General features: G+C 42.8%; 1 protein-coding gene across 2 annotated transcripts in view; it reads left to right on the forward strand.

Moving 5' to 3' along the window:
- The window catches only part of BTBD2 (BTB domain containing 2), a 170,925-nt gene extending 154,948 nt beyond the window's left edge, over positions 1 to 15,977 (forward strand). For both annotated transcript variants that reach the window (XM_040322583.1, XM_040322584.1), the window contains exons 8-9: positions 766 to 912; positions 15,172 to 15,977. In XM_040322583.1, the coding sequence (XP_040178517.1) occupies positions 766 to 912; positions 15,172 to 15,333 (309 nt within the window). In that variant the 3' untranslated portion in view covers positions 15,334 to 15,977. The remainder of the gene's footprint in view (positions 1 to 765; positions 913 to 15,171) is intronic.
- The last annotated feature ends 457 nt before the right edge of the window (positions 15,978 to 16,434 follow it).

A 16,434-nucleotide genomic window follows, 5' to 3' on the forward strand; every position in this document is an offset into this window, starting at 1 on the left:
GTCATCTTCTCTAAACTCACTCAAATCAAACCAAAAAAAAAAATTTCTCTATAGACAAGCTTTCACTTTATTGCTCCTTTTTTTCATTTGTTATGTTATCCTGTGTTTATTTTGGGTTTTTCTTGTAAAGAGCCTTGATAAGTTACCTTTTAAAGGTGCTATATAAAATAAAGTTTATTTATTTTTATTATATAAATCTCTTCTGTCTGTCATTCTCCGAGTGAATTAGATATTTTGTTCCGTAACCATATAGCTGTTTACATATGCACAGCATATAGATATTCAAGAACAAATTGTCGTGTTTTTTATTTTTTGCATATTAAATTATTCACCACACTTGACATGATCGTTGGTTGCAGCCATAATTCTGCTCTCTGCACAGGCAGTGGCACAGTCCTGATGTCCACTGTTGTTTTTCAGTGTAAAAACTGCACTTTCAATGGCATTTGGTGCACACAAAGTGGATTTATATCCTAATAAGAGAGATAAACTTGCATGCCTGGCATTTAGATTTTAAGTTCATGGTCACATTGTGCATTTTATGTTAAAAGTGAAAAATTGGGGTCAGGTTGTTTAGGGCATGGATTATTATTTCCTGAGGGAACCCCACAACAAACGCTACCAATCTTCTTTTTTTTTGTACTGATAACTCTTGGGCAAGTTTAATCTACTTTATTATAGATCACATGTATTATGAAGCTTTTATGCAAATGCATTAAACTAAAATTTTACTTTCATTACATTTTTTTTTCTTGTGTCTTTTAGATTATTCACACTGACAGCAACACTGTGCTAGGACAGAATGACACAGGCTTTAGTTGTGATGGTTCCTCCAGCACATTTAGAGTGATGTTTAAAGAACCTGTTGAAATACTTCCAAATGTCAACTACACTGCATGTGCTACACTAAAGGTATGTTTCCTTTTGACTTTCCTAAAAACTTGGAAATTCTTGTTCCAGACACAACAGATTAGTGAAGATTTGTTTATTTTTCTGTGCCTGTTGGCATCCTCTGTGTAATGCTTCTGTTTGTTCACCCAGCATCTTGCAGATTTTCAGTGCTGAGCTTTTTCAACAAAAGTACCAGCTTTCTACTGCAGCTTAAAGTGGAACTAAATCTCCACTAAAGAAAAATGAGCCCCAAGGGAACCTTTTTAGCCATAACGTGCTAATAATCACAGCCTATTAGCACCTTATGGTAAACTTACCCAGATATAAATTCACTTCAGTGCTGTGCTGTCAGCGCTCCCATCAGTCACAGTTGCTGCCATCCTCTCCTGGTCCTGAATCGTCAGCCGCTTTGTTGGCTAGACCACGATGACACTCCCATGCATGCACACAGGAATCACATTATGACACACAGTGGTGCCATCAGTGTACGCTGAGCTACGCATTCTGCGAATTTGGTGAGAAGAAACTCGTCAGTTCTACGTGTCAGCAATTTTTTTTTCTATGGAGGGGGAGGTTTAGGGGGTAATTTTTGATTTTTAACTGGTATGTAAAATACTTCAAAGCCCAAAATGGTGGCAAATGCATCAGCTGTTGGTGTGAAACAAAAAAGCTTTTTCCAAAACTTAAAGTGGAACTTTGCCCATAATGGCTCAATAAAAATGTTCTTTAGCAAAGAACATACTACGTTTCACATTAATAATTATGCTACCAAAATTAAATTGCCACCAGCATGGTTACTGTTTCTTTTTTCTTGAGGATGCCATTTTCCTGAAGCCCATGAGCAGCAGTCAATATTTAGGCTGTCGGCAGATCGGCCTCTGCAACTTCAGCACAATTTCTAAAAATAGAGGGCTGCTGAGCATGTGCACAGCAGGGTGAGATGGTGTAATACTGCAGCCCTCAAAATTTTCACTCGCCTGTTTGCATTTGGGGAGTGGAAAAAAATTGAGGGGGAGGGTGGGGTAGGTGCTGCCGGCAGGCAGGGTTAAAGCGGAGTTCCACCCGGAGTTTTTTCATAATTATTACTCTTTCTTGGGGATTTCCATCTTGTGAGCAGGAGAAGCCAACAAGCATATTCTTCCATGATACGGCACTGCTGTATTCCCAGCATGCACCGCCCGTTCTTGCGAATGTGCAGTATTGGCATGTAGTGGCACTGTAAACTATACAGGTTGCCATCACTGGCGGCATTGTCGGAAGTGCCCGCCCCATTGTTATGGCAACCTAGCCCTCGGTGCTGCCTACTGACTCCTGGGAAATGATGACACGCATCTCCCAGGAGCAGTAGCAAGCAGAGGGAAGTGATGTCAGGAGCCGCGGTGGGGAAGGGGAAGATTTGAAGGCACCACATAGCAACAGGGATTAAAAGGTAAGTAAAAAAAAAAAAAAAAATGTTCTCCAAATGTCATTTGTTAGATTATTTGCTGCACAATAATGAAACATTCTTTATATGGGTGGAACTTTAAATGGGAACCGTTCTCCCAGTGATCAGCCAGGAACCTGAGGAAGAGATAGGCAGAGGAGAGCCTGCTAGGTCACACATAACTGGGATCTCCCACTGTGACATGGCTTTGAGTTGAATTGCCCAGCGGCCGCAGTCAAACTATGTCCCGGATCCTATGATTGACGGCACACTGGTCCAATGCCGGGACGCATGACCTCTATCATAGGAGCCGGGACTTCGGTTGACTGCAGCCGCCGAGCAATTCAAATCAAAGCTGTGTCACAGCTGGAGATCCTTGCTCTGTGACCAGCTCTCCTTTTCCTGTCTCTGATACCCATGCACTGGTGACGCTGGTCTGATCGGCACAGAGCTGCATTGATAGGCACTGATAAAATTGTTCATATTTTATTTTTGTAACTTTTGCAGCCAATTGTAGGTTATTTGTAAACATGGTTACCCTACATTTAATCTAATACATAAGATATGGACTACTATTCAAAAAGACAATGAATATGAGGGATACACCCAATATATGCCTATATGGAACAGTTTGCAATTGCCTGAGATTGCAAAGCTTGAAAATTTTGATTTATGGAAGAAGGCTGGAATTCTGCTTCTTTTTCAACTTTTTGACAATGAGGTTTTGCAATCATTTCATAAACTGACAAAGATATAATTTGCCTAATTATTTTTTTCAATATCTACAACTACGGCATGCTTTGCAGAGTCGAGCAAGGACTTTTTTTTATTAAAATACAATCCTTTGTCAATTTTAACTCTGGCAGTATTTGCAAAACGCTCTAAACAGGGACTTATAGGGAGCATATATTCTTCACTTCAAACAGTTAGAACGAATCCACAAGAGAACAACTTTGGGCACTGGTGTAGGGATCTAGAGATACTTAGTGACGAAGAGTGGGAACAAGCTCTAAAAAATCTATTTGAAGTATCCTTATCCTCCTCACAAGGTTTATCTCCGTTATTTATATTCCATAGATTTCACTTTACCCCTTTAAAGTTATACTCTTAGGGTAAAGCAGATACACCAAACTGTCCAAGGTGTACTACTGATGCAGGTACACTTATACATAGACTGTGGCGATGTCCTAAACTGCATCGCTACTGGGATGGTGTTTTTGATTTTTAAAATGTTATGTTTCGCACAAATTCAGTTTGAACCTAAAATAGCATTGAATTATAGGGATTATATCAGAAAGCACCCTTCTAGCTGAAATGCTGGTGATATGACCGAGAACCATTTTTATGGCTCGTAAACATGTATTACAAAAATGGATCTCAAAATATCCGCCAATGATGGATCAATGGATTAGGGCGATTAATGTTAATTTAAGGTGAGAGGAATCGACATACACATAGGAGGAGCTCTAAAAAATTCCCAAAAATTTGGTGTTGGTGGCTAGTCTCAAACTTGTCTGAACAATCAGTTGAGTGAATTAATATTACTGAAGAAAGCTAATGATGCAAGAGGGGGATAAGCATAAGTGTTATTTAATTAAGGAGTATTAATGAGAAGAATAGTCTTGAGTAAAGATGGAAGCATAGTCTGGTGGGTGCAGCAAAACAGCAAATTGGGAAATGTGCTTCTTCTTCCTTCCCTTTTTTTTTTTTTTTTTTGGAAGGTGCGATTGGGTGAGGGTTTAGGGGAAATGTATTTGTTTTATTTATTGGATTGCAGTTTTATGAAAAAATCAATAAACTATTTGATTAAAAAAAATCTGCATAAAACATTTAACAGTGTAATTTCATAAAATAATTTAAGGGCGTGTTTAGGGGTGGGGCAGGGGTTGGGTGGGGCAACTGGTGGCGTGCAACTCTTAAGGCCTGGCTAGTAGCAAATTTTGAGCCCTGTATTACTGGAATTTAAACAGTTATAGACACTTATTTTTTCTTTCACATCGCTATACAGGCAGTCCCTGGGTTACAAACAAGATAGGGTCTGTGGGCCGGATTCAGAAAGTCCGGCGTAAATTTGTGCGGGGGTAGCGTATCTCAGATACGCTATGCCGCCGTAACTTGGTGAGGCAGGTTCTGTATTCGGAAAGAACCTGCGCCCTAAGTTAAGGCCGCGTAGCGTATGTGGTCCGGCGTAAGCCCGCGGAATACAAATTTTCCATGCAGTGGGCGTGTTGTATGGTAATGAAGGCTGACCCCACGTAAATTATGTTTTTGACTAACGGCGCATGCGCCGTCCGTGAACGTATCCCAGTGCGCATGTTCCCAATTACGCCGCAAATAGTCAATGCTTTTTCTAAGTGAACGTAACTTGCGTACAGCCCCATTCACGGACGACTTATGCCAACGACGTAAAATCCAAAGCTGTTCGTACGTTTCCGACGTCCATACCTAACATGACTTACCCCTGCTTTATGAGGGGTAACTTTACGCCGGAAAAAGCCTTACGTAAATGACGTAAAAAATGCGCCGGGCGTACGTACGTTTGTGAATCGGCGTATCTACCTAATTTGCATATTCCTCGCGTAAATCTACAGATACGCCAGCGTAACTTCTTTCTGAATCCGGGCCAGTAAGTTTAAGTTTAATTTGTATGCAAGTCGGAACAGGTACATATATTTTTATTTATTTTTTTAAGTATAGCTGCAGCCAAAAAAATGTATTTCTTTTTCGTACATCACGGGACACAGCTGCATAGTAATAACTATGCGGGTTATAGGCCTGCCTTCAGGTTATGGACACTGGCACACCCAAGACTGAAAGACCCCTCCCATGCCGGGAGTACCTTTTTCACCAGTGTCTAAGGTTTTGGTCATGGTTAAAGAAGTGCTACGAAGAGCTCCTTTTGGATCAAGCAAGCTCTGCAACCGGATCCATCCAAAGTGCCACTGAGGCCAAAGTGGATGGTACCCGTGAAGAGGAGCGAGGTTTTGCCTGTAATGCCTCTCTTAGGAATGCTAGATCCTGGTTTCCATTACTTTGGTTATGCACCAGATACCAAAGGTTTTTTTCTGGCAGGATGCGATACAGGTCCAGGGGAGTGGAAACCCTTTTTGGGAACCTGGTCCCTGAAGGTCTGCTGACATGACCCGTCGTGATGTGTGAAGATTGGGTCTGTCTAATTTTCAGCAGAATCCTGCGGCGAGAGGCAAGCAAAGATTCCTAAGGAACTTGGTTCACTTAGGAATCCTTTGAGCAGATGTTGTCTACCAAGGGCTACCACTAAAGGGTGTAAAAGCATACCTGATCCACAAGTCTCCTCAGTATTTTGCTCTGTGTGCAGCTGGCTTGTTGGCTGGGATGATCGCAGCCACTGGTATGTTGAGGGGGATTTGCTGGGGTGTCCCCATGGCAACAGAAGGCCGCCCGCTCTCGCCCTACAGTGATACGGCAGCATGTGTGTTCCCGCTGAGGCTTCTGCTCCTCGAGCGGTATGCAGCTTTTATTTCCCCCCTCAGGCATCTGTGTCTCTCTCCCTCCTCCTTCCCTCTCCCCCCCACCCTACGTTCCACAACTGTGCTAGCACCCGCATATGGGGATACTGTTTTAAATAGGTAGGCGTTCCGGGAGGGGGGAAATGGGGCGTGGCTTGGTGTGGCGGGCCAAAGGTGGGTCAGCGTCCACGGCGCAGGCACAGGATGGCCCTATCTGTTTCAAGCCTCTGTTCTCAAGCAGTCTGGCCGACGGAGGGACACAGCAGCATTTGGGCGAGCATGTAACTGGTGTATGCAGGTGTTCCCACAGGCAAAAATTGGTCAGCGGAGGCGCGCCATGCAAGATGCTTTTTGCTGGGTTTTCGTTTCACGGGAAACGGTTGTTCGGGAATGATTTGGACAATTGCATCCAAAAGATTTCAAGTGGAAAGAGTACTCTTTTTACTAGTCAAAAGAAGGAGTAAGCGTCCTTTTAAACGGTCTTCCTCTCCAGTGCCAGGGACGTCGGCCTCTAGCCAGTCACGATGGCCTCCGTCGTCGGGGTCAAGAGAAAGCTCAAGGTCAAGCCCAGGGACACAAAGGTCCTGGGAGTGAAAACCTACTAAACGGAGTCCCAAGGCCTCCTTATGAAGAGGGGCCCCCGCTTGATCGAGTGGGGGGGGGGGGGGTAGGCTTCTGCAATTCTCAGGAATTTGACAAGAGGAGATAAAGGACAGATGGGTTATCTCTACTGTATCTCTAGGTTACAAACTGGAGTTGCGAGAGTTTCCACCGCTTTGCTTTCTGAGGTCAAGCGTTCCCAAAGATCCAGTTAAGAGAAGATCTCTATTTCTGGCACTAGACCGATTGTTTCAAGGGTGATGGTAAAGATTCCCACAGAGGAGCACAGCTTGGGGTTCTATTCAAATCTCTTCACGGTGCCAAAGCCAAATGGAGATGTCAGACCCATCCTAGATCTCGAGGGTCTAAATCAATTCTTAAATATATACGCTCCTTTCCCATTGGAATCAATTCAGTCGGTAGTCTCCACCCTTCGGGGAGGAGAACTGCTAGCATCAATCAACATCAGACGCATATCTGCATGTGCCCATTTTCCCCGCTCACCAGAAGTTCCTGCGGTCCGAAGTAGAGCAGCACCATTATCAATTTGTAGCCTTGCCCTTCAGTCTAGCTACTGCACCCAGTGTGTTTACAAAGATTTTTGCCACGCTGCTGGCCAGGCTTGGCATAACTGGACGATCTGCTGCTGGTAGATCAGTCGTTAGCCCGCTTGAACCAGGGTGTCCTCAGCAGTCATGTATCTGGGGTACTTGGGTTGGATTCTCAATCTAGAGAAGTTGCCCCTACGACCAGTGAAAAGGCCAGAGTACTTGGGTCTGGTCATAGATACAGACCAGAGGAAGGTATTTTTGCCCCGGTCAAAAGTCTCCTCTATAAGAGAACTGGTACAGGTGGTCAAGACGAATTAGGTTTCCTCCATTCGCCTTTGTATGCGGTTGTTGGGGAAGATGGTGGCTTCATTCTAAGCCGTTCCGTATGCCCAATTTCTTTCAAGACTGTTGCAAAACAGTATCCTCTCTGCCTGGAACAAGAAGATCCAAGCTCTAGACTTTCCAATGTGTCTGACCCCAGGGGTGCGTCAAAGCCTCTGGTGGTTGATGCCCAGAAATCTGCAAAAGGGGAAGACTTTTATCCCAGTTACCTGGAAGGTGGTAACAGATGCCAGACTTTTGGGTTGGGGAGCAGACCTGGATGAGATGACTGTCCAGGGCAGGTGGTCTGTAATCAAGAAGACCTTGCCCAGCAACATCCTGGAAATTCGGGCGGCTCGCCTGGCCCTGAAGGCCTGGACGCTCAAGTTACAGGACTGTCCTGTCAGGATTTAATCCAACAATGCAACAGCAGTGGCCTATATCAATCACCAAGGGGGCACCAGGAGTCCCGCTGCCTAGAGGGAGGTGAACCAGATCCTGGCCTGGGCAGAGAAACGTGTACCTTTTGCATATCTGCAGTCTTTATTCCAGGAATAGAGAATTGGCTGGCAGACTTCTCAAGTCGCCAGCTGTTGTCTCCGGGGGAGTGGTCTCTTCACCCGACATCTTCCTGGTCATATGTCAAAGATGGGGGACCCCGGACATAGATCTGTTGGCATCCAGGTTCAACAAGAAAGTGAACAACTTTGTGTCACGGACAAGGGACTCACTAGCATATGGGACGGATGTGTTGGTAACTCCTTGGGATCAGTTTTCACTAATTCAGCTGTTACCACGGCTTCTTCGCAGGATCAAGGTGGAAGGGAAGCTGGTGATTCTTGTAGCCCTGGGATGGCCCAGAAGTTCCTGGTACGTAGAAATCAAAAAGATGACTGTTGGACCCATGGACCCTTCCACCTCGTCCAAATATTCCACCATTAATTACAAACTTAAAATTTAACGGTTTGGCTTTTGAATCCTACATTCTAAGGAATCTGGGGCTTTCTCGGTCGGTAGTATTTAACCTGATGCAAGGAAGCCAGCTTCCAGAGTCATATATTATAGAATCTGGAAGGCATACGTGTCTTGGTGCGAAGCCAATGTATGGCATCCGCGTAAGTATGTCATGGGTAGAATTCTTGCCTTTCCACAATTGGGCATGGAAAAGAAGCTGGACTTGAATACTATCAAAGGTCAGGTCTCGGCCTTGTCAGAATTGTTTCAAAGACCGCTGGCTACGCATTCTTTGGTTCGGGCCTTTATACAGGGGTAACACAGATCAATCCGCCAGTTAAGTCACCCTTGTGTCCATTGGATTTGAATTTAGTTCTGTCGGCATTGCAAAAGCAGCCCTTTGAGCCTTTACACCATATTCCCTTAGTCCTTTTGACTAGGAAATTGTTTTTTCTGGTGGCTATCCTCTGCTAGAAGGGTATCAGAATTGGCTGCTCTTTCTTGTAAATAGCCATATTTGATTATTAATAAGGATAAGGTGGTATTGCGTCCTCATCCAACCTTTCTGCCTAAAGTGGTGTCAGGTTTTCATTTGAACCAAGATGTGGTTCTCCCTTCATTTTTTTCAGAACCTAGTTCTGCAGAAGAGAAGTCATTACATTCTTTAGATGTAGTGAGACCAGTTAAGGTCTATCTGAAGGTTACTGCTCAGATCTGGAAAATGGATGTGCTACCAGAAGGTCCCAGGAAGGGGCAGGCTGCATCGAAATCAATTTCCAAGTGGATTCAGCAAGTTATTTTTCAGGCTAATGGTTTGAAAGGGAGAATTCCACTTTTTCAATTTAGAGCGCACTCTACCAGAGCAGTTAGTGCTTCATGGGCAGTGCATTACCAAGCCTCCATGATTAAGATCTGCAAGGCCACAACCTGGTCTTCAGTACATGCAATCACTAAAATCGGTGTGCTGCAGTATAGGTCCTCGCGTCTGACGCCCTGCTTTATTTTGGTGTCTCCCTCCCCTCAAATGGCATTGCTTTGGGACATCCCACATAGTTATTACTATGCAGCTCTGTGTCCCATGATTTACAAAAAAGAAAAAAGGATTTTTATAACGGCTTACCTGTAAAATCCTTTTCTTTAAGTACATCATGGGACACAGAGCTCCTGCCCCTCTTCTGGGGATACTTATTGCTTTGCTACAAAAACGGAGGTACTCCCAGTCTGGGAGGGGTTATCTAGGAGAGAGGACTTCCTGTCTTGGGTGTGCCAGTGTCCATCACCTAAAGGTAGGCCTATAACCCACATGGTTATTACTGTACAGCTCTGTGTCACGTGATGTACTTAAAGAAAAGGATTTTACAGGTAAGCTGTTCAAAAAAATGTAAAAAAAAAAATAGGATTTTTATGATGGCATAGGGAAGTGTTGACACCCCTGTAACTATTGTTTTGCTGTATGTCACTGTTCAGAAGATTTCACCTCACTTTCTGTCCCTATGACTTTTTTTTTTTGGTTGTGGAAACTAGGATTGGTGGTAAAGCTTCAGTGGAGACACCTTTTCCCATATTGACTTACAAGAGTGAATTTTCCTTCCTAGGGGTAGATTTCCTCTCACTTCCTGTTGACTCATTATTACAAACGAAGGGAGACCTTTTGTAAGTTTGATGTTTGTAACTTGGGGATTGCCTGTACCTGCAAAACAGGCCAGAATGAAGTGGTCTAGCGGGAATTCTTTTTTTGACTAAAGTTCCACTTTAAGAAGAATAAGTCAATTTGACCTTTTTGATTCCCCCAGCCTTCTGAGCCATAAACACTTTGCCTTCCTCTGTTACCTGATTTTGTCTTTCAAATAGATCTTTCATGTAGAAGTGAATAGGGCAGCAGCCTGCCATACATGGCATGCATTTTAGCTAAGTTGTGGGTGGTCCTGTTGGCAACACCTGGCTTGACAAAGTTTTGAGAAAAAAATTTAAGGAGTCGTAATGATACCTACATTACCAATACCGATACCAATTAAAAAGAGAAAATGGTCTGGTGTCACCCGAAAAACACCTCCATCCCAATATATACAACAAAACACAAAAAGTCGCCCTGGGACTTTGAATGAGGTGAATGCAATTAGCCAGTCACATGACACAAGTAAATGCAGTAACAGTTTATTAAAAATTGTCATGCATACATGAACATGAAAAGTTGACAAGCGGATGCATACAATGTAGAACAGTATCATTGTACATGTATCGGTATAAAATATAAACAGGCATAGAAAGTGGCCCTACACGCCTAAAGACCATGCTCGCTTGATCAGGGGTAGATGCGTGTGTATTACATCTGTAAGAAACGAGAAACCAAATGGGTATCTACACAATGATGGTATTATGACAAAGAGGTCTGGAGCACAAGACCCCATACTTACCAATGGCTAGCTAGTTTAGACATAAGCCATAATCACAATTATGACAAGTCACGGCTTGAACCATCTTGCTTTGCATGTAATGGGTCTATCTTATATATTGGTTTCACCTTTTAAGTTGCATTAGTGAAATAAATTTAACTTTTGCACGATATTCAAATTTTTTGTTTCGCCTGTATGTACAATCCTATGTTTGCTGACCTTTACTGTGGACGTTGGAACATCTTTTGTGGGTCACATACTTAAAGGAGTTGTAAAGGTAAACTTTTTTTTTTCCCCCCTAAATAGCTTCCTTTACCTTAGTGCAGTCATTCTTCACTTACCTCATCCTTCGATTTTGCTTTTAAATGTCCTTATTTCTTATGAGAAATCCTCACTTCCTGTTGTTCTGTCTGTAACTACACACCGTAATGCAAGGCTTTCTCCCTGGTGTGGAGGAAGCCTCTTGAGGGGGCGAGCAGGAGCGTCAGGACGCCCACTAACACACAGCTCCTTTCTCTTTCTGCAAAGTAGAGAGCGTCTTTACCCTCCTGCTCGCCCCCTTCCCCCTCGAGAGGCTTTCTCTACACCAGGGAGAAAGCCTCGCATTACTGTGTGTAGTTAGACAGAACAGGAAGTGAGGATTTCTCATAAGAAATGAGGACATTTAAAAGCAAAATTGAAAGAATGAGGTAAGTGAAGGAGGACTGCACTAAGGTAAAGGAAGCTATTTAGGGAAACTTTTTTACCTTTACAACCCCTTTAACTCATCTGAATTTCCAGAGGTGGCAGCAGTAAGCGTCCAACTTGGGAGCTGAGGAGGCAAGACAAACCCAAACCCAACAGAGCGTAACCGGGGGCAGGCATGGCTGGGATGCGAGTGTGTGTCCCCAAGGATCTCCCAATGTCCATAGAGAATGAGAACTGAAACATAAATGCATGTATAACCATACTGACATAGCAGCATAAATGTGAAGCAGTACAATGTAAATGTGTACTGTATACATGAACCAATATGGTTCAGTACTAGCATGGGCTTGGAATCTGGAGGACAGTGGAAAAAAAAGTAGAGGAAATGGTGATGAGTGAAGTGTGTGTGTGACCCACAAAAGATGTTCCAAAGTACATAGTAAAGGTCAGCAAACCTAGGATTGTATATATATCAAATGCTGCTGCCGCCTCTGGGAATTTAGCATCTAGGAGTCTGACCTAGTCGTTGGTAAGTATGGGGCCTTGTGCTTCAGACCCCTTGGTCCATTTGTAATAATGCCAGCATTGTGTAGATACCTATTTAGTCTCTCATTTCTTACAGATGTAATGTACACGCATCTACCCCTGATGAAGCGAGCATGGTCTTTTGAAATGTGCAGGGTCACTTTCTATGCCTGTGTATATTGCCATGTACATTTTATACATTTACAATGTAGAACAGTTTCATTATACATATATGTATCAGCTGATACATGTTACTTATTTGAGAAAACCTCTTCTTCCCTCCTCCCTTCCTCAAGACTCTTTGGATATCCATCATTTGCCTAGGCCTGGAAGCCAGGAAGTAATTGAAAACATAAAGTTTAAAACAAGTTAATATACTTTCCTATCTATTTTCTAATGCTAGCAGCATAAAGATTAAAAAGTCAATGTTCAATTAACCCACTGTAGAATTAAGCATTAACAGATTTCTAGGTATATTTATTTTATTTCAGGTACTTGTATAGCACCATCAATTTACGCAGCGCTTTACATATACATTGTACATTCACATCATTCCCTACCCTTAAGGAGCTTACACTCTAAGGTCTCTATCTCAACATTCATACATACACTAGGGACAATTTAGACAGGATTTAATTAACCTACCAGCATGTCTTTGGAGCGTGGGAGGAAACCAGAGGACACTCACGCAGGCACAGGAAGAATATGCAAACTCTAGCAGGTAGAGTCATGGTTGGGATTTGAACCAGCAACCCTTTTTACTGCTAGGCGAAAGAGCTATAGCTTCTCTTCTCCTATTTCTCTTAATTTCCAGTTCATATTTATTTTGCTTTCTTTTCTGCCTGTTGACCTAATGGTACATTGCCCTTTTATGGCACTAATTATCAACAGGAAAGTTTAAATTGCATGTTTTTTTGTATACATGAGTGTTTTGCTTCAAGTTTTAACCTTGTCTGAGCTTCACAATACTATGGGGTTGATTTACTAAAACTGGAGAGTGCAAAAACTGGTGCAGCTCTGCATTGTAGCCAATCAGCCTCTAACTTCAACTTGTTCCATTAACCACTTCCAGGGCACGTTGTATGGCGTTATGGACTTTAAGTGGGGATATCTGAACGATGCCTGCAGCTACAGGCATCATGTGGATATCATCTTTTTTAGCCGGTGAATCCATGCACTGTAAGAACAATCATAGTGGCCATTCAGCTGCTTGATCGTTCAACCGGGGCTTCTCTGTGCTCGCCTGTTCGATTGTCGAACCGGAGGACGAATCAGTCATTGCTGGAAGCTTACCATAGATATTTTTGGTAACAAGATGGTCCCCAGTCATCTCTATGACCCTCGGAGGCCAGGGCACGACATGACGTCACATCCGGCCCGACGGAAGTAAACAAAGGGTAAGAAAAATTGCGCTAGTTGATGATATTTTGAACACAATCTTGCACAGACATACGGTTATTTAATGCAACACCCAGTGAATGGATCGTAGGCAGGTGCACCACCACCAAATTGATAACCTGCTTACCAGATTGCAGGCTAAGTAAGCAGATGGTTTGAACCCAGCCCTTTATCCTAATGGCTAATCACAGAGATCCTATGTGGATGGCGATTAACTCCACATTCCGATATACACAGACTCCGTGTGTTTGTATACCGATCAATCCAAAAAACAAAAAAGGACGATCATGGCGTGACACCAATATATGCACAGAAACACCATCTTTGGACAAGTACACCACCACCACATGGATATCCTGCTTGCCAGATATCAATCCAATGAAAGCAGATGGCTAAACCCAGCCAGGGCCTTTAACATAGCAGGAGTATCGCAACTACGGTATGTAAGCTGATGGCACTCCCAGGCGAGTTACCAAAAATCTGTATATTCTGTAGAGGGTAAGCAATATTCAGCCCAAAAGAAAGGTTAGATGGACCATAGCGTAAATACATCTAAAACTTTGGTTTATTTGAACAATAAAATTGCACTTGCACTTTAGAAGATAAACATTCATGATAAAAAATATGAAGTCGGCTACAAAGCTAACCCCGTCCACACGAGAGGGAGCGGTGATGTCAGCATGTACTTCCTCAGACGCATTTCGTCATAACTAACATCTTCACTATCAATGGGGAACAAGATTTATGGTAACTCATCTGGGAATGCTATTCGCTTACATACAGCAGTTGCGATACTCCTGCTAAGTTAAAGGCCCTGGCTGGGTTTAGCCATCTGCATTCCTTGGATTGATATCTGGTAAGCAGGATATCCATGTGATGGTGGGTGTTTTTGTGCATATATTGGTTTAATTTGGTGCTTTTTAAAAACATAATTGCCCAAAAAACATCTCAGTGAGATGGTTTCATGGTATGATCTTCCTTTTTTTTTATTTTTGGATTGATTGGTATACAAACACACAGAGTCTGTGGCACTCAGGAGTCTGTGTATATCGAAATGTGGAGTTCATCACTATCCACATAGGATCTCTGCGATTACCCATTTAGGATAAAGGCCTGGGCTGGGTTTAAGCCATCTGCTTACTTAGCCTGCTATCTGGTAAGCAGGTTTTCTACGATCCATTCACTGGGTGTTGCATTAAATAACCGTATGTCTGTGCAAGATTGTGTTCAGCATATCATCAGACTTTTCAACTAGCGCAATTTTTCTTTCCCATTGTTTTCGCGTTATATCCCACATCCAATTGCTGCCCCCATACTGGTCCATCCATATTTTTTGGCCATTAGCGCACTTTTTTTTTTCTCCCTTTTTACATTAGGAAGTAAACAAAGCCAAGGACGCGGCTGGAAATGCTGAATTTTATTTTATTTTTTATATCTCGGCCTTTCCAGCTTGGAGGAGAGATGTGAAGTCTTATTGACCCCACATCACTCCATAAAGAGGACCTGTCACGCACGGTCATATGACGTCCACCCGGATCGAGGGAGGGTTCCTGCCGGTGTCATTTTATAATGGCCCGGTCGGGAAGAGGTTATGGTGACATTTTGATGTCGCTCCGGTTCTCCAAGGTCATAGTCAAGTGGGGGCCATTTTGCCCTCACTCGACTTCCTGCCCCACCCATCCATTGGTTTCTGCAGCTGCCGACATCTGCGGTCTACACTGTTGCTTTTGCTATTTCCAGATTTATTTGTAACGCAATGGACAGGAAATGATGGGCATTCACCCACCTGGAACCCAGATAGGAATTAAAATTTGACAGTGTTTAAGATTTTCTACTCTATACCAACTAGAGTTGAAGATTTCAGTGTAGTTTGACATTTTTCTGTTTTGTTCTGTGTGTGTATATATAATTACTGGAATTGAAAACTTCTTCTATTTTAGGGACCAGATTCGCACTATGGTACAAAGGGACTACGAAAAGTTATTCATGAATCTCCTACGACTGGCACCAAGACTTGCTTCACATTTTGCTATGCAGCAGGCAATAACAATGGGACGTCAGTTGAGGATGGACAAATTCCTGAAATTATCTTCTATACATAGGATGGATAAAAACTCTGGTGCAGGGGATTTCAGGCATGATCTCCTTTTGTTTGGCTACCCAATAAGTCATACATCTGCCCAAGGAAGAGTACTTTTGGAGTGAGCTGGCATTACAGGTTTTCTTTGGGGGTCTGTGACCCTGTCGTGCTTCTATGCATCCCTTTGGACGTTTGGTTAGCCTTCAAGTTTTGGCCAACATCATTTCAGCTTGAAATTTGTACATTGCCAGAAACTAAGCATCAGCCTGCTGTGACACCTGAAAAACTAAATCTTTATGTAAATGATAATCACTACAGCTTTGAATACAAATGATGTTTTCAGTCTCTAAGCATTAAAGGGGGGAAATGATCCGGCTAATGTCACCGACTCCACCTTTCAATCTTGTATTGGACGAAACCTACCCAGAAGACTTTATTTTTCTGTGTGTGAGTGATTGTGGGCACAAGGTTTGGTTTGGATTAGTAACCTTGAAAAGCCCCCTTAAACTCTGTGCAATCCTGTGAGGACTTTATTGATTAGAGGTTGCTATACCTTCCCATCTTCTTTGCGGCCATCCATTTTGTTTCTTGTTATTGCATGTCTGTGCTTTTTGTTTATTTTGTTTAGTAATGATGATAAAGAGAATATATACCACCTACAACCTCCTCATAGTGGCTCAGTTGTATACTTTGCATACAGCAATTAACCAGCCTGTGGTCTGGACCATCGTTTTTGAGACTTATGTGCATCTTTACAATTTACTGTTACTCATACTTTAAATTGTTTTATTTTTTACTGCCATTGTCAATCCACTAGTGCTGCTGAGTTTGGTTTTTGCCTTGTGCTTTCGTGGTCAAGAAGACCCATGTGCAGTTGCTTTTGAGGCTTCAGTTCATTCATTGCCCCATTCACAAATGTACATGCAGTTTAGCAGAATGAATATCTCAGATTTTTATAAATGCACCCCTTGGTGTGCAATGGCCAGAAGCTCTCAACGCTTATTTTTTTTTCACTGCCAGTATATTTTTGTCTCTGGTTTTCATTACAAAACTGTACTATAATTGTTTTCTTTCTGCATACTCTGTGCTTGTTTTACACACATTTAAAGAGGAAGTAAACCCT

This window comes from Rana temporaria, chromosome 1 (genome assembly GCF_905171775.1).
Source record: "Rana temporaria chromosome 1, aRanTem1.1, whole genome shotgun sequence".
NCBI lineage: Eukaryota > Metazoa > Chordata > Amphibia > Anura > Ranidae > Rana > Rana temporaria.